This window comes from Eupeodes corollae, chromosome 3 (genome assembly GCF_945859685.1).
Source record: "Eupeodes corollae chromosome 3, idEupCoro1.1, whole genome shotgun sequence".
NCBI classification, from domain to species: Eukaryota; Metazoa; Arthropoda; class Insecta; order Diptera; family Syrphidae; genus Eupeodes; species Eupeodes corollae.
The window spans coordinates 104,576,853-104,601,108 of NC_079149.1; the positions used below are offsets into that span (position 1 = coordinate 104,576,853).

A 24,256-nucleotide genomic window follows, 5' to 3' on the forward strand; every position below is an offset into this window, starting at 1 on the left:
TAACCAATGTTATATTGAGGCTATTTTAATGAAGTAACATTTTCGATAAAATTCGTGATGGTTTCCTAAATTTAAAATCTCCTTCTCCTATATTAAAATATTTATAGAATACCTTAAACTTTTCGAAAAATCTTCGTAAGTTGGTAGATTTAGAAAATAACTAATTATAATACTAAATTGATAAAATAATGACCAAATATTTTCATTTTGCAAAATCATCATTAGCCTTAAAAACCCCCTTTTCCGTATTTTTTATAATTTTTAAAGAAGTATTTTTAAAAACCTAATATGATTCGAATTCAGGACATCTTCATTCCTTAGAAAAGTATTATTTCATTCGTGCATCGGAAAAAAAACCTAATTTTTTCGACCAGTGTTATTTTACAAACTTGGTTATTCTATAAAATGAGTTATTTTGTGACTTGGAATATTTTATATACTTGGTTATTTTTAAACCTCGGTTATATTAAAACATCGGGAATTTTTAATACCTTGGTTATATTAACAGATTATTATATAATCAGGTACAAACCGGTTTTTATTATATAAGTTATATTTAAAAAATTCCTTGTAGCCGTCTTATATTACAATCGCTAATTATAACCGGTAGGTTAGGTTAGAGTGGTTGTCCGTGATGTAGTAGGACACACTAAGGTTCGTTTTATGGTGCATTGTGATACCACATGAATCTTGAGGCTTTCTTTTAAGATCAAATGAAACCAGTTTGAGTCCCTTACGAAACGTAAAGCACTGATTATGTTAATATGATTGAGATCGTTATAAAAGAATTTTTGCGTTTTTGAGCACTTTTATAATCGATGATGATAGTACTGGTAACATATGTATATACGGCTTATTTTAAATGTTGCATGCTTTAAAGTATAATTCATTCTTCTCCACATTGTTACCAGCCCAAATGAAATACATCTAATCGATAATTCTATTGTAAAAATCGATTATCCTTTTTGCAACAGCTTAAGTTTTCAGATCTTATTTTATCGCAGACAACATTTTAAACTTGGTTGATTATTTAAACGAAAGTAAAAAATATTCTGTGCTCATTAATAGACATTGTTTTTATAAAATTAGGTTTTACTTTCGGATAAGATCTTAGTTACATATTTTTGCAGAGATTCTGTCAAGATGGGAGAAAAGCAGCTAACTAGAGTCAACTGTAAAATCAAATTTCGGATACAAAAATAATCAAAAGGACTAATATTTGTTGTGCTTGTGTCTTTTTTTGTAAATAAAAGTTAATAACATCAAATTGGATCACCTTGTGCTAGAAATTTTCTTCAATAGTTGCTGTGCATGTTGCATGCAATGATGTTTGTTTTTGTTTTGCTATACATCTTTTTCACCCATCATCGTGCGTCGCCTTACCATTTGCCATCGCCATTACCTACCGTCACGTCATACCATGAAAAGAAAAACCAAACTTGTTCGTATTTAAATTTTTCTTTTAACCAAATACAGAATCTATGTTGCATGCAACCAATCATTTTTGTCGGTATGTATTTACATTGCAACTGCAACGAATCTGTTTTTGTGGTTAAAGCGCTTTTATGTTTGCTTCTGAGATGAGTGGACTTGGACAAAATGTACATAGTTTAGTTTGGTAACGGTGCTTGAAGCTTGAGGCAGGTTGTATCGTCTTTGCTTAGGTTCAGTTTAGTTGAGTAGATAGATATACCACCAGAGGATAATAATTTTCAATTCGTTAGTTGGCGTGCGTTAAAACCGCAAGAACGGTATTTTCTCTTTTTTCCCTTCTTTATTTTCTTTGTTATGATTTTATTTCGCGGGTTTTATTAGATGAGATAAAAAGGCTTTCAGTTTTTTATTAAATAAACGTCTACATCTACAAATTTCCGTCATTTTTGCATAAACAAAATTAAGTATTAAATAATTTGTTTTTCTTTTTGTTCGGTTCTCCGTTGTTTTCGTTTCATACGTCTGTGATTGCTTTTGCTAAATCATACAGTTCTTTTTTCTTTTCTCTTAACTACCTTACCGACACCAAGCTACGAGCGACAACTACGAAGCATCATCCGTTAAGTATTGGTCGGTTGTAAAAAAGTGATGATAACAAAAACGCGGTAGGGTTGCGGGGCGGGTGGTATAACGACGAGCGACGCGACAAACGGGAGTAGAAAAACGAAACGAATGCGGAAACAAAGAAAAGGCGTGCAGCAGCTGTAAATATTCGTGTGTGTATGTGTGTGTGATTTAATTTGTGGATTAGGCTGACTAAAAGGGGGGCTTGTCCATTCAATTGTTGTACTTTACTTTCCACTTTCGAGATTGCGTTGTTTATCTTTTTTGTTACCGGATATCCTTCTTTTGTGTTTATTTGTCACGGTCATCTGAACAACGACTAACTATCGTATATCGATATAGGTAATTGTAATCGTATCGTAATACCAACCAGCACGTGAAAACAACGTTCAGTGAAACATGGAAAGTGATAATTATGTTGAATATTTGTTGGATCCATATGACAGGTGAGGCACGAAATATTAGATAAGCCTTAAAGTTTTCCTTTTGTGTATACCTAGGTAGGTATTGTTTTTTGTTTTATAGGTAGTTTTGAGATAACATCCCACATGTTGCGCCAGGAGGCAATAACAATAATAAATGTTGATACCTTCAAATGTGGGTACATATTTTGTTGTTCTATGAAAGGTTATGTATGCAATATTTTTTTTATAGAGAACTTTCGTGTGTGTCCTTGATTTTAATGCCTTTGCCAAGAGCAACAGGATTCAAAGTTCACGTTTGAACATTGTATGTACGTATGAACCTTAAAGCAATTTTTATTCGCACATGAAGGAGGAAATTTGTTTCTTTTTTACTCTCGTTTTATGTTTGTTATTTCAATTATTTCGACTTCGAGGGCTCTCTGACAGCTATTGAACACGCAAAGCAATATAATTGACACACCAAAGAACGGTGGGGAATTGAATATCTGAACTAAAAAAAATGAAGTTAAACGACAAATATTGCAGGGTATTTCAGGAGAAAAGATCTGACAAAGCTGTCAGATTTCAGAGCAAGGGCAGTAGTTTAAAGCTACATATGTACATATGTGTAAACGAACCTTACATATTTTTTTTTTTTTTCAAATTCATAGCTATTTGCTTACTTGTCATCTTTTGACATTAAATAAATTTTGAAACGTGCATCAACAGCCTCAACAATAAAATTGTCAAGAAATTTAAAAAACAATTCCTGGTCGTTTTATTTCCCGAAAAAGTAATCGATGTATTTAAATTAAACTCCTTTAGACTTTTAACTTTGTGGCTATGTGAAAGACAAAGTATATAAAATTATGTATACTGTTTAATAATAAATTCAAGATCGTAAGGATGAAGTTCGTGAAGTTTTCAAGACCATACCTTCAGCCTAAAAGTCTGTATTGGTCATTAAAATTCTACGAAAAGGCTGCTAGGACCATTTTACTGATAGCGTTTTTCAATTTTAATGGCATCCCTTTCGCTTTTTAACTTAATACACACTCATTAAATACTCTAAAAGTATACTCACATGGTATTTTTTTAAATAGATATCAAAATGAAGTCTCTTATTAGAAAACCCAGTAAAGAAATCTAAAATCATATAAGCGGGTTTTTAACATAAAGCTGCTAACTAACAAGTTATTATTAAAAAACTATTTTCCACGTCCGTTTTATTTTTTTTTTTGTGACTAAAGGGTTTCCAATAAAGGCTTAGTAACTTTGAATTTAGTTTATGAACACACCCTTTTACTAATTATGGAGCTCTTGAAGTTTTCTTTTTTAGTTCAGAGCAAAAAAACAATGATGTTTCCTTTTGACCTCTGATCGTTCAGAGCTTCAAATTCGTGTTCTTTCTTTCTGTGAGCTCAGAATAAGATAAAGAGTAAACGGAGTAAAATTCTGAACAAAAAAAATCATCGTCGAAACAATAAAAATGGCGGAAGAAGCTGGTTCTGCGCAGATGTTCTGGCAGCCTCATCTGAATTGGGCCATATTATAAATCTCTTCGTCCTATAAAATTGAATGAGATTATCACAATTACTGGTGATAATTCGGAATACGTTTGCAATGCAAACGACGAATCTAAATTCTTCTCTTAAAAAAATTGCTTTATCCATTTTTGTTGAACAATAAACTAGTCTTACTTTTCTTGATTAACAAATATTTAAGTTTGACAGTCTGACATTTCAAATCATGACAGTTTAGTGCTCAAGTTGTTTCATAATTAAATCAGAGAGCTCTGAACATAGTATGCTCAGAACTCTACTCTACTCTGCTCAGTGCTCATCTCTAAACTAAAAAAGAAAAATGCCAATTGTCAATTTGTTCAGTGAATTTGACATTTTCAAAATAGTGAAGAACAAGAACGGGCAGTGTCTGACTATTCTACAAAATTTCTATCGAATTTCGGAATCAGTCATCACAACCAACTTTAAGAGTCTAAACTCCAATTATTGACCTACTTCAAGCCTTATCTAAATAGCTCGTCAATGAGCAAAATATGCGTTATTGGTTGGGTGAACATTCAAAATTGGCTCCATGAATCACCACTTCACTCAACAAAAATAACTCTTTGGTGCTAGTGGCATTGTTAGGCCATCCTTTTTCGTCGACGATTATTTGTGAATGTGCAGCATTATAGTGCCATGATTACCGACTATTTTTGACCTGAATTGGCATTGGCATTTGGTTTCAACAGGATGGTGCTACAAAGTCGAGTTCTATTCATTAATGTTTTGATTGTACTTCAAGTCTGTAATAAACACCCCGTTTACAAGAGTAGATTGAAGAATCGATTAGAATTCAAATCGATATTTCGATTCAGGAATATGGCGGCACTGAATCGAAAGACCGCATTTAAATAGAATTATGTATACAAACCTATTTTCGATTCAATTCATTTAGTGGGATCGGGTTGAGAATTTTGATCCGATTCAGGTAATCACGAAGCTTAATCCTGATTGAATATAGATTCAATTCGCCTTGCAGGGGTAAAAGTTTTTCAAACATCTCAAATGGTTTCCGTTTCTTTTAAAAAAAAAAGTTGTCAAGTCCTTTTTACAAAACCCTTTATATGAATCAAAACGATAACAACACAAATGTATGTAAATATAATTAACAGCCTAGGTATGCCTCTTTTATTCTTTAAATTGTTGAAAAACGCCTTTGACCTTGTGCTTCTTTTATTTTTTAGAGTTTTTTTTTGTATTTTATTAACTTTCCTGCGCTATGAATCCACCTCTTTTTTTTTACTCTTAATCCGTTTTATTAAGCTCTCACCTTAATATAATTACGATGGAAATTATTTTGCTTCCTAGTTTTCATTTTCATTTTATTTTCACTTTTAATGGCAAAATGGATATACGATATTACATCACCAAGTGGTATTACTTTTTATGTGGATTAATTTGATAAAGTATTAAAGTACAAAAGCGGAAGATGATGTTATGTTCGGTTCATTCAGTGGTTAGGTATTTTAATGGTTTATTACAAAATCTCTTATCGACCGCACTAACACAAAATTAATCGGTGAGGCTTGACTCCAGTATGTTCGATTCCTTAAGTCGTTGGTATATAATGTGCGACAAGATTGTATTAGTTTGCTCTTGTTGATTAATATAGACAGAAAAACATAATGCAAATCTAAATAAAAAAAAGAGGCTGGGATGCGACCCACACTGATAACTTCCCATTCCGTCTGTCGATTTTTCCTGCTTAAAAGTTTGTCTATATGTACTGGTATCAATTTTTACCAAATTTGCGTACTATTTTTTGTAGATTTTATTTTTTATGAAAAAACGGACTGTTGGATTTTATTATATACAAATTACTGAATATGGAAAACAATATTTTCTGTGAAATAAAATAAGTTTGAAGCCAATAATTCAAATTTTTGAAAATATATTTGAGTCGAAAATCTATTTTTACCAACTTTCATAAATTTTTTTTTTAGGTTTTTATTTTTTGTAATTAACTGTCAATTTAATTTTTCTCAAAATTTGTCCAAATGTTGGAACAATATTTCTTATAAGAAAAAATTAGTTAGAAGCTATTATCTCAAAGTTTTTAAAAGATATTTGAGTCGAAAATCATTTTTTACCAACTTTTGTTAATTTTGTTTTCGGTTTTTAATTTTTTGTAAAAAAACGGTCAATTCGATTTTTTCAAACTTTAACTGAATGTTGACAACAATGTTTTTTTTTAAAAAGATAAAAGTACATTTAAGCCAATATCTCAAAGTTTTAAAAAGATATTTAAGTCGAAAATCAATTTTTACCAACTTTTATACATTTTTTTAAGGTTTTTATTTTTTGTAAAAAAACTGTCACTTCGATTTTTTTCAAAATTTTATCGAATGTTAAAAATAATATTTCTTATAAGATAAAATAAGTTTGAAGCCTAAATTTTAAGTTTTTGCAAAGATATTTGAATCGATATTCAATTGTTACCACCTTTAAGTAATGTTTTTTTTTAGATTTTTATTTTTTATAAAAAAAACTGTCAATTCGATTTTTCTCAAAATTGTATCAGATTTCAAAAACATTACACTCCGTTGCTCAAAATTGTTTTGGAGATAAAATCATATTTTAGTCGTTAAATTTTGGAGGTGACAATTTTTTTTTCAGTTTTTTTTGATTTATAAAAAACCGTTAGATAGATTGTTTTCAAAAAATATATTCCTTTGAGATCACATTACAGTTTATTATATAAAATTTAATTCAAGTCTCTAGCGTTTTTGGTTCGTAAGATATTTAGGGTTAACCAAAATTTTCACCTTTTTTTTTCTTCTTGAGAGCCCTTTCTGCATGTTTCTGCCATATTATCTGTATAACAAAATTTATTTTAAGTCGATATCTCTTCTGGTTCTTGAGCAATGGAAGACGAAAAAAACGTACGGACGTACGAACGTACGTACACACGCACGCACAGACATCTTTCTCAAAATCTTTTATTTCGACTCTAGGGACCTTGAAACGTCGAGAAATGTCAAAATTTTCAATTTGACAAATCGGACCCATTACAATAACTTCCTATGGGAAGTTAAAAAAGAGGCTAGGATGTGACCCACACTGATAACTTCCCATCCCGTCTGTCGATTTGTCTTGCTTAAAAGTTTGTCTATATGTACTCGTATCAATTTTTACCAAATTTGCGTACTATTTTTTTATGAAAAAGCAGATTGTTGGATTTTTATATAAAAATTACTGAATATCGAAAACAATATTTTCTGTGAAATAAAATAAGTTTGAAGCCAATATTTTTAATTTTTGAAAAGATATTTGAGTCGAAAATCAATTTTTACAAACTTTTGTTAATTTTTTGTAGGTTTATAGTTTTTTTTACAAAAACTCTCAATTCGATTTTTTCAAAATTTTTCAATATTTTTTGAAAGATAAAAGTAAATTAAAGCCAATATCTCAAAGTTTTGAAAAGATATTTCAATCGATATTCAATTTTTAAAATCTTGAGAAATGTTTTTATTGGATTTTTACTTTTTATACAAAAAACTGTCAATTCGATTTTTCTCAAAATTTTATCAGATGTTAAAAACATTATTCTTCGTTGCACAAAATTGTTTTAGAGATGAAATCATATGTCAGTCGTAAAATTTTGGAGGTGACAATTTTTTTTTCAGTTTTATTGATTTATTAAAAAACCGTTATATTGATTTTTTTCAAAAAATATACCTGTTTGGTATCACGTTACAATATACTATATAATATTTAATTCAAGTCTCTAGCGTTTTTGGTTCGTAAGATATTTGGGGTTAACCAACATTTTCACCTTTTTTTCGAACTGCTATGGTAAAAAAACCACCCACGCAATTTTCTTGAGAGCCCTTTTTGCATCTTTCTGTCATATTATCTGTATAACAAAATTTATTTGAAGTTGATATCTCTTCTGGTTCTTGAGCTATGGAGGACGAAAATAACTTCGCGAACGTACGGACGTACAAACGTACGTACACACGCACGCACAGACATCTTTCTAAAAATCTTTTATTTCGACTCTACTGACCTTGAAACGTCGAGAAATGTCAAAATTTTCAATTTGACAAATCGGACCCATTACAATAATTTCCTATGGGAAGTTAATAAACCTTTTGAATTACAACTCTTAACTATTCCTGTGTGAGAGTCATGTCAGGGATAACACAAAACTATGAAGAATAAAATTGGTTTACAATTGTTTCTGAGTCATAGTCGAACATTGTTAACTTAATATTTATGATTTCGGAAAACTTTCACTACTTTTGATAATTTAGAGGCAAATTAATATAAACCATGACTTATTTTCAAAATAAAGTAAGTCCATCCCAAAAACATTACTTCTTGCAGTTTAAATTAAATTGAAATGAATTCTTGTTTTGTGAGAAAAGTTATTCTATTATGATTGTACTATAAGGAATTTCTTTATAGGGTAAAGTTGAGCTATTTAACGATGTACTTTTTATATCTACATTTATCTAAGCAGTTACCTACCTATACTTTATACTTTTCTTTTTAACTTCGTATTACCGCTTAAATCAATTAACCTGGCAATTAGTAATCATTAAAAAAACATAGTAATCCCAAAGTCATTCGCGACAAGATGGCAAAGTTCAAGTACTAAGTCCACTTGTTATACTTGACAGTTTCTATATAGATATTATACGAATACGATCAGTATGACACCATAATGTGAGCTATAAACTTATTGCAAAAATAAATTATTATTGAACTGTTTACAATGTTGTCAACCCTGTAAAAATTGAAACTTGTGATAAATTTAAACTTAAACATGTGATAAACAATAAATAAGACAATTTTTAGATTACGGTTGAAGTTGCTTAGAAATTTAAATTGAAGATCACATTTGGCAACACTTTATTTATGTAATCTGATGGAAATTCTATTTGCTTAAGTCACTTTTGAACCTAAGCTGGAATTTTTTACTATTTATCATCTAATTATTACAACTCTTATTAATGACAACAATTTTATTTGTCATAATTTTAAACAAGACAACTTTTCAAGCACAAAATAGATCATATTTTCTCATTTATTTAATTAGCTTATTAAATTTAATTAATTGAGAATTAATTTTAGTTAGTATAAAAAACATATGAAATGCATGCACTTCTTTATTCAGACACCTAACAATTAAATTATAAATAATAACTGTTATTTCGATATTTAGTGTTCTTAATAGTTTTTTTTTGTTAATGAAGATGGATAGGAAATGTCCTTGAAAATATCCAGCGTTGCATTTAAACGAGATTTATTTATATTTCACATTTTAAAAATCAAAAAACAGTGTTTCTTTATTGAACATTAAGCCGCTAAGTTTGGGTTCAAAACCAGTCTATTCCCCTTAGAATGTTTGTCTTTTGCTGTCCGAATATCTTTACCCTTTTCCTACCACTCTTTCTAAGTTAAATTTTGTTACTAAATTTCCAGTACTCAACAAGCGGTTCCAAACAATTGCAGTTGTCAACGTGAAAATCGGTAATATTCCTTCCTATAAAATTATCTACTTTTTATTAAAAGTTTGTATATAAATAAAATCCCAACTAAGCCAAGGTTTTAAAGAGTACATAATATAAAACATTTAAATTGCACATCCATAAATGTGTCACGCCTAATGACTTATGTGACATTATTTGGCTTAAAAAAAACATAATTTGCATCGCTATTCAATGCCGACCAACCATCACATAATAGTTCAGAAATATTATAATAACTAAAGAAAAGACGCGTATTTGCAATTTGTACGCGTACATTCGCATATGCACAACACAATTTTATCTTCAAACTTAGCACATGTATACAATAAATATATATATGTAAAAACATAGCTATGCATACTGCGAATATACATATATCTCTTTTTGCATCTCGTTAAGATTATTTGAATTCATCTCTTAGACTAGCTATATGTCTTTTCTCTACGCAGCCAAGAAAATTGCTTATAGAGTGAAGAAAAGTGTAGGTATTTATTTATTTTTATGGGGATTTTTTTAGTGGGAGATATTTTATAAAAATAAAAACTAAATAATGTTTATAGAGAACATAGCTACGAGGATAATATTATGAATGACCTTGACAAAGTTTTAAGAGACAAAAAGAAAAAGATAAATGTATGATTTTACTGACTTCCTTAATTGCAGTTGGTCAATATTTCGCAAAGAATGCCATAATTTAAAGGAATTCCTTTCTTTCAATTTTAAACCATAACAAAGAGTCAAGTGAATACCTAAAATTTAAATATTATTCCCTTAAATACTGATTATATATTACTAATAATATAAATTTGGCTAGAATTGTTGTCAAACCTTATAGTCAGGGCCCCACAATAGAGAAGAAAAATTATTTATCGACGTTCGAACCTTTTTGTGGTTATTCTCTAAATTTAATGCTAAAAGCAGTTGCTAACTTTTATCCATCGGCTGTGCAATTCTTTGATTTCGTGCAGAATTTATACGGCCAATGCAGAGCGGCAACGAATTTTGATTGAGAAATTATGGGAGAAGAAAAGCAACCAGTTTCTAGTCTTGAAAAAGCTCAGCGACACTCGTTGGTGTTCTCGAGCTGAAGCTACGAACTACGAAAGAGTTAGTCAACGGCTATTCGGAAATCGAAGAAGTTCTAACCAGCATATCTTCCATAAAAAGACATCGTGAGAAATGAAGCAAGGCCACCTTCTACAGAAGATGAGTGGTCTTAAAACTGCTTTATTTGCCCACATTTTGGAACTATATCTTGGAGCGATTCAATGCTACAAATACGAGGAAGCAGCCAAAAAACTATCCCATATTGATAGATATGTAAAGGAAAAGGACTATGGAACAGATCTATTTTACTACCAAATTTCCAAACCTCGAAATTGCATTGCAAATGTATTTGGTTTTGATGGTAACAAATTCCACTGGAGAGTGCTCATTTTCAAAAATGAAAATTATAAAAGTAGACTACGAACCAAGATGGGACAAAACCGTCTATAGAAGCTTTCTCTCCTGAGTATTGAAAGCGATTAACTCCGAGAACTGGATTTCATTTAAATCATCAACGAATTTTTGGCGATAAAAGCTCGTAAGGCCGCTCGTTAATCGTTCCGTTCAATACTGAACAAATATACACGGTTTCACAGAAAATTATTTATTGAAAAACTCGAGTGAAAAAAAAATGGTTTACTTTATTTTCAAAAATAATTTTTGGCGAAGGGGCCTCCGCTCCTGGACCTCTAAATCCGGCCCTGGTTATAGTTAAAGTTTTTTAATTAATAAAAGTTAATTTAAAATGACGAACGTAAAACCAACAAGAACAGATGTCATGAGTTCAATCCCTGCCTGTGCCACCTAAAGTTTTTTCTCACGAGTACTGCATCTTCCGATGAAATGAAAAGTGCTTCGTCAAATTACCGTTCGGATTCGGCTTAAAACTGTAGGTTCCCTCCATCCCACAACATTACTCGCAAATAGTAATGGTTGAGAGTTTGTGAGTCACTAGGCCCTAGTTCTTACCGGACTATTGCGCCACCTTATTTATTAAGTTTTTTAAAAATCGAAATTGAATATTCTATCATATATCTTAACGTAATACCAAACAAATATATTTAAACAAATCCAATGAACGGTTTTTTTTATAAATCAAAAAAACTAAACAAATAAATGTGTCACCTCGAAAATTTTACGAATACAAAATGATTTTATCTCCAAAACAATTTTGTGCAATGAAAAATAAAGTTTTTAACATCTGGTAAAAGTTTGAGAAAAATCGAATTGACAATATTTTTACAAAAAAAATAAAAATCTAAACAAAAAAAATAAAAGTTGGTAAGAATTGATTTTTGACTCAAATATCTTTTCAAAACTTTGAGACATTGGCTTTAAAGTACTTGGTAAAGAGTTGGTAAAAATTGATTTATGACTCAAATATCTTTTTAAAACTTTGAGACATTGGCTTTAAAGTACTTTTATGTTCTAAAAAATATTGTTGTCAAAATTCAGTAAAATTTTGAGAATAATCTAATCAATAGTTTTTTTTACAAAAAATAAAACCTAAAAAAGAATACAATACTAAAAAATGGTAAAAATTTACTTTCGACTTAGCTTTTCAAAAATTAAAAGTATTGTCTTCAAACTATTTATTTCACAGAAAATATTGTTTTCGATAATCAATTGGATACAAATCCGACTGCCCGTTTTTTATAAAAAGTTCTACAAAAAATAATACGCAAATTTGGTAAACTTGATGTTCGGTTCTTGACATCTCTCAAATTAATGTCATTCATCCTATTTGTAAAAATTGAATAATACTAAAATTGGAACACATTTGTTTTCGACTAAAAATCTATTTAACAAAACTAGATTTTCAAACTTAATCATTCCTTATATGAAAAATATAAAAATGGGAGCTGATATTCAGTTTCAGTTAAAATATTTATAAAGCTTACACAGTAAGATAACAGATATCTTATAAATTTGTGAGAGACTATGACTTAATTTTATTTTATATGTATCTGCCTTATCGTTTATATTTAAAAATGATAAATACGCAATATTAGCAAATGTTTTTAAAACTTCGTAGAATCTTTTTAAAAATGATGCCTTTTACTTAAGCTATGAAATATTAGATGCAATATTATTTCAACCACTTCTATAACCTCTTTGTCCCTCAATGTTTTGAATGTTGTTTAAAACATAGATATGACCAACCTTTACAGAAAGCAGTCCATAAAAGGTGTTAAATTACAAATACAAAAAACCATTTCACATGTTTTCTTCTTCACCAAGCACATAAGCCGCTGAAGTTGATTTCATGAGAAAAGTTAGGTGAACAGAAGACTAATTCATAAAATATTAGGTCACTATTTGTTGACTATGTTCTAGAGTATCAGTCTTAGTCTGCATTGGGATTTTCCAAATTTCTATTTATTAATACAACCAATTTCCAGCTTTTTAATAAGGAAATAAATTAAGTTCTTATTCTGCAGTATTTAAATAAAATAAATCTCATCTGAATAATCTGAGGTTTGATTGATTTTACTTCAAGGTTCAAGGTCTCTACATATACATACATCCCTAAGTTCTTAACTTTTTTGGACCTCCATTTCTCAAGAACCAGTAGAGAAAGCGACTTTAAACAAATGTTGTTATACAGATAATAACACAGAAAATGCAGAATCAACTTTCATAAAAATTGAATTACGTGTTTATTTTTAACTTTAGCAAGTTTTTTAAAAAAACAATTTAAATCTACAAAAATATTATTAAAAGTTGGCAAAAAATTAAGATATTGGCCTCAAACTAATATTATCTTACAGAAAATATTATTTTTAGCATTCACCAAAATTTTTACAAAAATCCAATGTAAAATTGGTAACAAAATATATATTCGATTCTCAATATCTCGTGAATAAAAGTATTGACTTCAAAATGATTTTGTGCCGTGTTAAATTTGGATGTTAACGTGAGATAATATTGTCTTAGAAAAATCCAGTCTGTATTTTGGTATATATGAAATAAAAACTTTCAATTCATGTAACTAAAATTGGTACAAAATTAGTATTCCACTAAAAATTTCGGTAACGAACAATATATTGTTCCTAACTTTTAGTTTAGGTAATTTTATTTTGAAATTAAAATGAAAACTTTAACTACAAAACAAACAAAAAATGGTTTTTGACTCATGTATTATAAGACCATAGAAAGGTATTACAGACGACTTACAGACCCACACGACTTGGAGGTTAGGACACTGAAGTCGTCAATAAAAAATGTCAATCTGTTGATTAAGGAGAACTACAGGCTATCAATTAACAAGTACTGGGACCGCAAGATCCGGTCAGTTAATTGGAGTGACCCTGATATGTTCCCCAAAATCCGTGTCTTAAACTCCAAAGAACCGAAGAGAACAGAGACGTACTCAGGACAGCGTAAATAGATCCAGAGGAAGCCATCTTTGACGATGACTTTTACATAATTGAAGATCCGAAGGAAAAAGTTGAGGCGGTGGGAGCTGCCTTCCAGCAAGTGTACAAGGTGAATGTTAGCATTCGCCCCAACCACGACCTGGAAAACAGAGCCCTACTTAATCACTTTTAATTCCGTAATGATATCACACATTGGCAATCTGAGAACCGCGGTTTCATGCGGTTCAATGACGATTCCTTGGCAAATGCCGTAATCGCCGAGCAAACGGGACCAAGTCCCTTGTTAGTGACGAAGGTTGAGCTTCAACTCATCTTCAATTCAATAAAAAAAAAAAGAGGCTGGGATGCGACCCACACTGATAACTTCCCATCCCGTCTGTCGATTTGCTTAAAAGTTTGGTTTATGTACTCGTATCAATTTTTACCAAATTTGGGTACTCTTTTTGTAGATTTTATTTTTTATATGAAAAAACGGACTGTTGGATTTTTATATAAAAATTACTGAATATCGAAAACAATATTTTCTGTGAAATAAAATAAATTTCATGCCAATATTTTTAAGTTTTGAAAAGCTATTTGAGTCGAAAGTAAATTTTTACGAAGTTTTAGTATTGTTTTTTTTTTTAGTTTTATTTTTTGTAACAAAAACTGTCAATTCGATTTTTTTAAATTTTACCAACAATATTTCTTATGAGATAAAATTACTTCAAAGCCAATACTTAAAATTTTTAAAGAGATATTTGAGTCAAAAATCAATTTTTACCAACTTTTATACATTTTTTTTAGGTTTTTATTTTTTGTAAAAAAACTGTAAATTCGATTTTTTTCAAATTTTAATTGAATGTTGACAGCAAGATTTTTTGAAAGATAAAAGTAAATTAAAGCCAATATCTCAAAGTTTTGAAAAGATATTTGAGTCGAAAATCAATTTTTACCAACTTTTATACATTTTTTTTTAGGTTTTTATTTTTTGTAAAAAAACTGTCAATTTGATTTTTTTCAAACTTTAATTGTATGTTGACAACAAGATTCTTTGAAAGATAAAAGTCAATTAAAGCCAATATCTCAAAGTTTTGAAAAGATATTTGAGTCGAAAATCAATTTTTACCAACTTTTATAATTTTTTTTTTAGGTTTTTATTTTTTGTAAAAAAACTGTCAATTCGATTTTTTTCAAACTTTAACTGAATGTTGACAACAATATTTTTTGAAAGATAAAAGTAAATAAAAGCCAATATCTCTAAGTTTTGAAAATATATTTGAGTCGAAAATCAATTTTTACCAACTTTTATAATTTTTTTTTTAGGTTTTTATTTTTTGTAAAAAAAAATGTCAATTTGATTTTTTTCAAACTTTGATTGTATGTTGACAACAAAATTTTTTGAAAGATAAAAGTAAATGAAAGCCAATATCTCAAAGTTTTGAAAAGATATTCGAGTCGAAAATCAATTTTTACCAACTTTTATAAATTTTTTTTTAGGTTTTTATTTTTTGTAAAAAAAACTGTCAATTCGATTTTTCTCAAAATTTTTCAGAATGTTGAAAACAATATTTCTTATAAGATAAAATAAGTTTGAAGCCTAAATTTAATGTTTTTGAAAAGATATTTGAATCGATATTCAATTTTTACGAACTTTGAGTAATGTTTTTTTTAGATTTTTATTTTTTATAAAAAAAACTGTCAATTAGATTTTTCTCAAAATTTGATCAGATGTCAGAAATATTATTCTTCGTTGCACAAAATTGTTTTAGAGATAAAATCATATTTCAGTCGTAAAATTTTGGAGGTTACATTTTTTTTTTTTTTTTCAGTTTTATTGATTTAAAAAAAAAAACCGTTAAATTGATTTTTTTCAAAAAATATACCTGTTTGGTATCACGTTACAATCTATTATATAAAATTTAATTCAAGTCTCTAGCGTTTTTGGTTCGTAAGATATTTAGGGTTAACCAAAATTTTCACCTTTTTTTCAAACTGCTATGGTAAAAAAACCACCCACGCAATTTTCTTGAGAGCCCTTTCTGCATCTTTCTGCCTTTTTATCTGTATAACAAAATTTATTTGAAGTCGATATCTCTTCTGGTTCTTGAGCTATGGACATCTTTCTAAAAATCTTTTATTTCGACTCTAGGGACCTTGAAAATGTCAAAATTTTCAATTTGACAAATCGGACCCATTACAATAACTTCCTATGGGAAGTTAATAAAAAGTCAGCAGGTGTCGATGGTATATCCAACGTTGTACTGAGACATTTACCGGCGGAAGCAATTGACATTTACACCACACTCTTCAACAATTCACTGAATAATGCATACTATCCAGTGCATTGGAAGACCGCTGTGGTTCATCCTCTCCCGAAAAGGGAAAGGACAACTCCAACCCGTCAAATCTTCGGTCGATAAGTCTTCTTCCGAGCATCAGCAAAGTTTTCGAAAAAATCATTTATAGGGCTCTGACTAAGTGGGCTGCGGACAACAAAATAATTCCGGATAAACAGTTCGGGTTCAAGGCGGGTCATGACACAATTCATGCTGCGTCTGAACTCGTTTCTGATATCCAATGGAATAAATCAAAACAACAATGCACAGGTGCTGTTCTGGTTGATTTGGAAAAGGCCTTTGACACCGTATCACCGTATCTGATAGGTAGTCTTACAAAGGCAATTGCGTACGCCGACGATCTAATTGCGTACAGAACAGCCCGAAAGGTTGAGGTTATTAGAATTCTCTTGCAGCGTGATTTCGACAAGATTCAGCGATATTGCGACGACTGGAAACTGAAAATAAATGTAGAGAAGTCAGAGACAATTCTGTTCCGGACTCCGTTGTCTAGGGCCACGAGGGATACGTGTAAGAATTGGCGCAAGATGGTCATCGTTGATCTTCACGGGCAGCCATTAGCGAGCAAAAGTGTAGTGAAGTACCTCGGTATCTGGTTAGATCAGTATTTATATTTCGACAGACATATAAATGCTGCTCTGACCAGGGCCAGAGGAGCCTTCGCTCTGACGAAACGGCTGTTTTTTAGCAGTCGGCTTGACCCCAGAGTGAAAGTAATTTGCTACATGGTCCTCATACGGCCAATGATCGTGTATGGTTGTCCTGTGTGGTTCAACGTTGCCCCTTCCCAGATGGAGAAGTTTCGGGTGTTCGAGCGGCAGTGTTTACGACGCTGTACCGGCTTATATCGAACAGCCGAATCTTCTTATGTGCATTACTATTCCAACGAGGTCCTATACAACGAGGCTCGAATAAATAGAATTGACAATTTCGTGATAAAACTGGTTCGAGGTCAGATTGCAAGAGCTATGTATGTCTTCGACCAACAATTTAATTTTCGGGGCGTTCTATCCAAACGACGAGTATTTTGAGAATGAACGCTTGAGCGGCTTCATTCCCCCAGTGGCATTCCTCTTTTTAGACAAATGCGGTCTGATACAGGATAGATTGGCAGTTCCGTTAATCTACCACGTCAGACGAAGAACCGTGGATAGGCGACTCCTGTACAATCGGGATGTCATGGCACAAGGCGGAGCAGAGCTCCTTCGGTTCAGTAGGGCGGTGTCTGAACGGGACCGAACCGATAGGGTGAAGCAGGAGAACCAGTTTTGGTGGCTTCAATCGGCACTTGATAGTGGGTAGTCGGGATGGGGTTTTAAGCCTTGGCCGGCTTACATACTTGTTTTATAGTTTTAGGGTTTAGTTTTAAATAGAATAGGCATGGTGGCACACAAAAAAAAAATAAAAAAAAATGAAAATTAAAAAAAAAACATGGAATATAAAAAAATAAAAAAAAAAAAAAATGAAAAAAAAAACATAAAAAAGACTATAAAAACAAAAAACGTTAGATTTGCTGCTGTGGTTGTTCTAGATTTAAGTAGTTTGTTGGTAGAATAGGTAGTTTAAGTTAGCTTTAAGTTTTATATTAAGGACCTTATTTTAAGTAGTTTTTCAGTAAAAATAAAAAAGGACCTTGATATTAGTTTTTTCTCATAACTTTCTAATAAATACAAAATAAATAAAATTTAAATTGAAGTAAAATAGATCTTAGGGCCGAAAGGCATTAGTAGTTAGTGTCATAGTTTAACTTAGAGTGTCCGTATGGGACCATTAAGTTAGTTGTAAGTTATGGATAATTAGGCTAGTTTTATGAATTTTTGTCTAGCTTTAAGATAGGTTTAAGATTGAATGAATAAAAATGAATTATAAAAAAAAAAACCATAGAAAGGTATCGACTCAAGTATTTTGTATCTCACAGAAAAGTAAATCGCTGAGTAATGATTCGAGTTACAGAGTCCTCAAATGTTGTTCACTTACGTACATACGTAAAATTTACAAAAAATATTTACATTACAACATTAGACTAAATCAATTCTTACACGTAAATAAATTTCACTACGCAAATGTTAATGTTTACCTACTAATTATTTTGAAAACTTTGTTTCAAAAATTAACACTATTATTCTATTTTCATAAAAAAATTACTCAAAACTGAATCATACATAATAACAAGTATCAGATTGAAACTCAATTTAAATAATACAAACAAAACAATGAAGTAAAAGCACGCACATTTTAAATATTTATGTATATTCAAGTACAAGTAGTGTAATATTTCTGGCATTGCGTGATGTACAAAAAAAATAACCAAGCCACTCCTATTATCCTTTTTTTGAAAAGAGGGTTTCAATATAATTGTTTTGACATCATTGCCACGAGGAATTAAGGAAAAACAAAGAATGGTGCAAATTAAAAGAACAAAATGATTTTAAAATAAAATCAATAAACTGCAATCAGTATTATTTACATTTTTATTGCACGAATACTTGCTACGTACGTCCATATTTTGTACGAAACATTTAATTTATGAATTGAAATAAAAACGGGATAATATTAATTGATATTTAATTGGTTAATTAAATATAATGAAAGTGAAGGATAAAATATTGATTTCATTTTAAACGAATACTGTACAACTTTTGCGTTTATGAGATACACGCACTTGCTATATTATAATTGCTTTAATTTTTTGTATTCAATTTAAATGTTCAATTCGATTTAATTTACGATTCAATTTTTTTACTATCAGATTAAATGGTTTTGAGCTTATTTCGAACATAACGAATTAAAAAATAAGGAAAATAGTTTGTGACTCAAAACCCATTTTCAATTATACAAAATATTGGTACACTTGGGCGTATACATGTTTATTATTAATTTATTGTAATTGTGAATTCAATAAGAACATTAGTTTGTCTTCAACATTAAAATAAGGTTTAATGATTTAGGCGTTTATTGGTTCCTTTAAATGCTAAACTTCGAGCGTATTAAAATTTAATATCTTGTCCAGAAATAAAATGCAAAACAAATTAATTTCCCTTGATACTTTACCATCCCATGTTAGGAAAAAACGTTTATTGTTTTTCCTCTTAACTTTATTTTATTTTATGGTATCCTTAAATCCATAAACACAACTACGCTTTCATTACAATTTTTCAAGGCCTCTTGCAGCACAGAAATCACAATCACTTCCAAAAGAACTTGTTTCAAGCCTCGTAGTTATTTAATGTACATTTTTCTTTTAACATCCAAGGACGATACAATATTACGCCATTCTTCACTTACTTACATTGCAACAAGCAAGCTAGTCAGCCACCAGTTAGTAGTTAATTTGAAGAAGAGGTCATGCATAAACTTAACAGGCCATAGAAAAAATAAAGAAACCGCCATGAATTCATATTCGGCTTGGCCAACATCAGTTTAGCGAACTATTGCAACATCTCTACAACAACTTAGATATATACGCGATAGTAGTAACTTGCTTTTCTAACAAACGTTGCTAACAAGACAACTTAGTCACGATATATAATATAGAAAATCAAGACTCAACAGCAGCAACAACTTGTTTTCATTCTATGTACAATATTTATTAGCAATTTTGTAACTTAACTTTATTTGTTGTTGACCGAGATCTTTGTTGTGCCTATATGCTGAAGTATTTTTTTCTTGTTGCACATTATATTAACACGTGTTATAAAGAATAACCAATAGAAGTTAATAGGCAAAAGTTTGTTTTGTTAAAAATTAACGAATCAGAAAAAAATAACAACTCATGGAAGGTATTTGATTCAATTAGGGGAACATTTTTGATGCATAAAACATGGTTCTCAATAAACTTAGTTAGTTTAAATTGTTTCAATAGTTTTTCTTTAATTTTCATTCATTTTTTGTATAAACTTTAATCCCTCTCCGCACGTGGTAAAAAAATGTGCCAAGATTGTATATTCTTATCAATATTTGAAATAATTGACTACTTAAATATGTTACTTTACTTTTTAAATATAAAATACAAATATGAAAAAAATGTTAATACAAATATATAATACAAATAGTGAAACTGCTTGAATAATTTTAATCGTTATCAGAAATCCCTATATGATTTGAAATGGCGTAAAAGGTGTGCCAATGGCATTCAAATAACTCACTATTATCAGAACTGATAAGTGTATATTAATCGACATATCACAAAAATATATGGAATTGATGATAATTACTTTTTAACTGTAAACTATTTTATAAATAAATGTAAATACGTACGTATATTTGACCTTGATAGTTTGGACTTCCCTAAACGTAATTGCTTAAATCAATAAACTGAATGTTATTGAAAACAAATCAAAGACCAAATAGCAATCATTAAAAATGAAAACTTTTGAATTATTATAGCGTCATAGGTGTTAATCTCGTTGGGTATGATGGTTACCTTTAAATTGTAGGCCTCTTCAACTCACGGGTACGTATGCCTTTTTTAAATTGGTTATAGCTTCAGACCTAAATATTCTGTCTATAACAATACAATTTGAACAAAATTTCTAAAAACTTAGCAATTTCATATAGTTATATGTTTTTGCTCTTTGAATAATAGGTACACAACAGTTAATTAAACCAAGACAGCGTCCTATTGAATCAGTTAAAAAATTTCAAAAAACGCTCGGTTAAAATCGGAACCAAGGAATGTGGGACTATAACCGAACTAAAACATATGAAAAAATCGACTCTTTATCATTCCATTCAAGCTCAGCATAACAATTCATTCCAATGTGTTTGAAAGTATTTTAATTGAATAGAACAATATTGTACTTTCTATTAAAATTGGAATATTGGTTTCATAGTTTATATGCATCGATTTAGTTTTATTTAATTTAATACCACATTTGTATTCATTGCAATTATCAAAATTTGAGTAAATAACTGCAATTTCTATGTATCACCAACATTGCAGTATCATGAGCAAAGGAAGTCTTGGAAGCATAGATGTTCACTGGGAGATCCCTAGAACGTAACAGATAGAACGTAACATGATAGACTCAATTACACTACGTTATTGTACACCGACTTTAATCTTCCGGGTCATATTGGCCGTACTGTCGCATCATAACGTAGGATTTCAGTATTTCGAAGAACTGCCTTAAGGTCCCTACTTCCCTATTTTCCTAAGTACTAAGTGTGAAATCCTATCAAAACCTTTGTGTTTTTTTTTCAAGTGGAATGTTTTTTCGGAAATCGAACTGATATGTATCTCCGAAATATTAATAAGATATTTCAACTTCAAGAAAATGCCTCTATACACACAACTTAAAATTCAAAGACAATATTGTTGTACTTCTTCTTCTACTTTCGGTGGTATTTTGAATCTGTATGTTTATTATTTGCGCTACATTTGTTGAGTATGATTTTATTTTTAATAAACTTAAAACATTTCAGCAGCATTGGCAGAGTTATTAAATGTTAAGTTTTCTTAAGACAAAAGTTACCACATAAGACCAATTTTTATAATTTCTAATAAGAACATAGTTCTAAGACGAAAAAATCTTAACCGTGTCTGCATTTCCAGATTCCAAATTGGAACTTTTCCTCTTTCTTTATTAACTGGGTCTTAATCATAGCCTTGAAAAATATATAACTTCATTAACGTAAAATATCAACATTTTAAAGTTTTATACTATTGTGACCCAAGTTGATTACAGTAATTATATTGTTAACATTGTAATTTAATAATAAATTGACTCATCGTTGTTTGTTTTTGATAACAAATGTTTTAAATTCAAATAACATTTAGTTTGTTATTTATATTGTTAAAAAAATAGTGATTTCTGACGTTAGAAAAGATATTATTGAATTTAAAGTAGAATTGTTTTTTTGTGAAGAGATTTAACTAACAGCATCGACATTTTACATTGAATTAATACAAACATTTGTCACAGTAGCTTCGTCATTCTTAGGATAAAGAATTTACATACAAATTTAATAACTTCTAAATAATCTTAAATGCTTCTTTTATAACAACAGGAAATTCGAAGTACTTCAAACACTTTTTTTATGACCCTTTTTAACTAATTGCATTGTAGTAAATTCCATTTTACTATAATTGTCACTATACTATAAAACACAAGGAAATAGTCCGTTTGTTTGAATTGTATTACTCCATAATGAATGTTAAAGTATATACGTATGTATATTATTACATTATTGATTATAAAATAGTAAAAAAAACTTTTATCAATAATTTGTCATATCTTAATATTACAAAAAGTTCCCCATGAAGTTATTATTTTCTAACTCTATTCAAGGTTAAAGTTTATTGTTCTGGACAATCATAATGACCCAATAACAACTACAACCCCTAGAGTTTTACAAATTAACCAACGAAACAACAATTAATAATTTAATAACTCCATCAAGTGTATTTTAAGTAAATAAAAACTGATTATCAATAATATAGTGTGATATCTCAACTTAAGATTATATGTGTTTATTTATAAATAGTTTCATAAGTAACTGTTGTATTTTGCCCTTGAATTTATTACAGTTGTTTGTTTTAAATGAGATTGAACACATTTATTAAGGAAGCAAACTAATAAAATGCGTTAAATGCAGAACTATAAACATTTTTAAACTCATATAATTGTTGCATATTTGTTATTGGGGTCAGCACATTTAAAATAAAAGTAACATATGTTGAGAGCTAATAGGATAGAATGAATAGAAATGGATATTTTATCATTATGCTCTTCAATTTAAAATTTTATATTTTTGAAATAAATTGCTAAGACAAAAGTATTAGTTTTGGCACCGTAGAAAATCATCCTTCCAATTTTAATGAGGCAAAACATAAAGATAATAGAGAAAATACACTCCAAAAACAGTTAATTATTGTTGTTTATATGTACATACATATAAAATCAATTAAGCATAATATGTATTTAAATACATATGCGAATTTGCTTCTAAATCCTCAAATCTTCATTTTTTCTATGAAGTTTACTTCATCTTGACGAATCTAGTCATCAATAGTGGTACAATTCAATACAACTAACTACTGCACTTATGACAACGATTTCTTTCCGCTTTTCCTTTTCCACCATATCCTTAAATTCATTCTTCGTTTTCGTGTATATCTTTTATATCAATTCAAACAGTGTCCTTAGAGCGGTCTCTTAAATTAAACGAATTCTAAACAAAATAATATTTAACTTCCATTAATTTGATGCCCACAGTATAATATAGGGAAATAACACAAATAATAAAAACCCGTCTTATCAGAAAACGAAAAATATTAAATCTTACATAATCTTTGTTCTTAAAGATTCAAACTACGACCATTTGAAATTAAGAAATGATAATAAGCTTTGTTCTTGTTGATTCTCATCAAAAAATATGCCTTAATATAAAGAAAAAAATATTAAATAGAAAAAAAAATACAATATGAAAGAATTTTGTAATATGAGATTTTGATGATCGGTATTCCATTTTTGGGGACAGTATTATTCATAAGGTTCTTATTTGACATCTTGAAACCAATCAACGTCGGTCGATGCTATTTTCCGGTTCTATCAGTTTTTAACATAAACGAATGAATCTGTTTTATAAGCAACATTTTTATTTTTTTGGAACTATAGATTTTAAATTAACTCCATCAAAAACTTGAAACTACCCAAAAGAGTTAAAACAATTTGTATAAAATTATAAGTTATTGAGAACCACCTTAAGTTCACGAATTTGTTTAGGAAACAGAAATAGAGCAAAAAGTATAATTTTTCTTATTTCGAAAGCCTAATATTTGTTCACACCATTTTCAATTTCAGTTCTATTTTAATACAAACCCCAATCTGGTCACCCTTAACTCATTCACAAACCACAAATTTCCCCTCTTAGGTTAACATCATTTTTAAAATAGATTTCTAGTATGTTCATTTACGATCAGAGCTATTGCTAATTAAAATATCTTATTTGAATTTCCCCTTTTCTTTCATTTATGTTTTTAGA

At 29.7% G+C, this 24,256-nt stretch overlaps 1 protein-coding gene across 1 annotated transcript in view; it reads left to right on the plus strand.

Moving 5' to 3' along the window:
* The first annotated feature begins 1,690 nt into the window (after window positions 1-1,690).
* LOC129949715 (ATP-binding cassette subfamily G member 4) overlaps window positions 1,691-24,256 on the plus strand; it is a 69,272-nt gene continuing 46,706 nt past the window's right edge. The window contains exon 1 of the mRNA XM_056061344.1: window positions 1,691-2,504. Coding sequence (XP_055917319.1) covers window positions 2,458-2,504 — 47 coding nt within the window. The 5' untranslated portion in view covers window positions 1,691-2,457. The remainder of the gene's footprint in view (window positions 2,505-24,256) is intronic.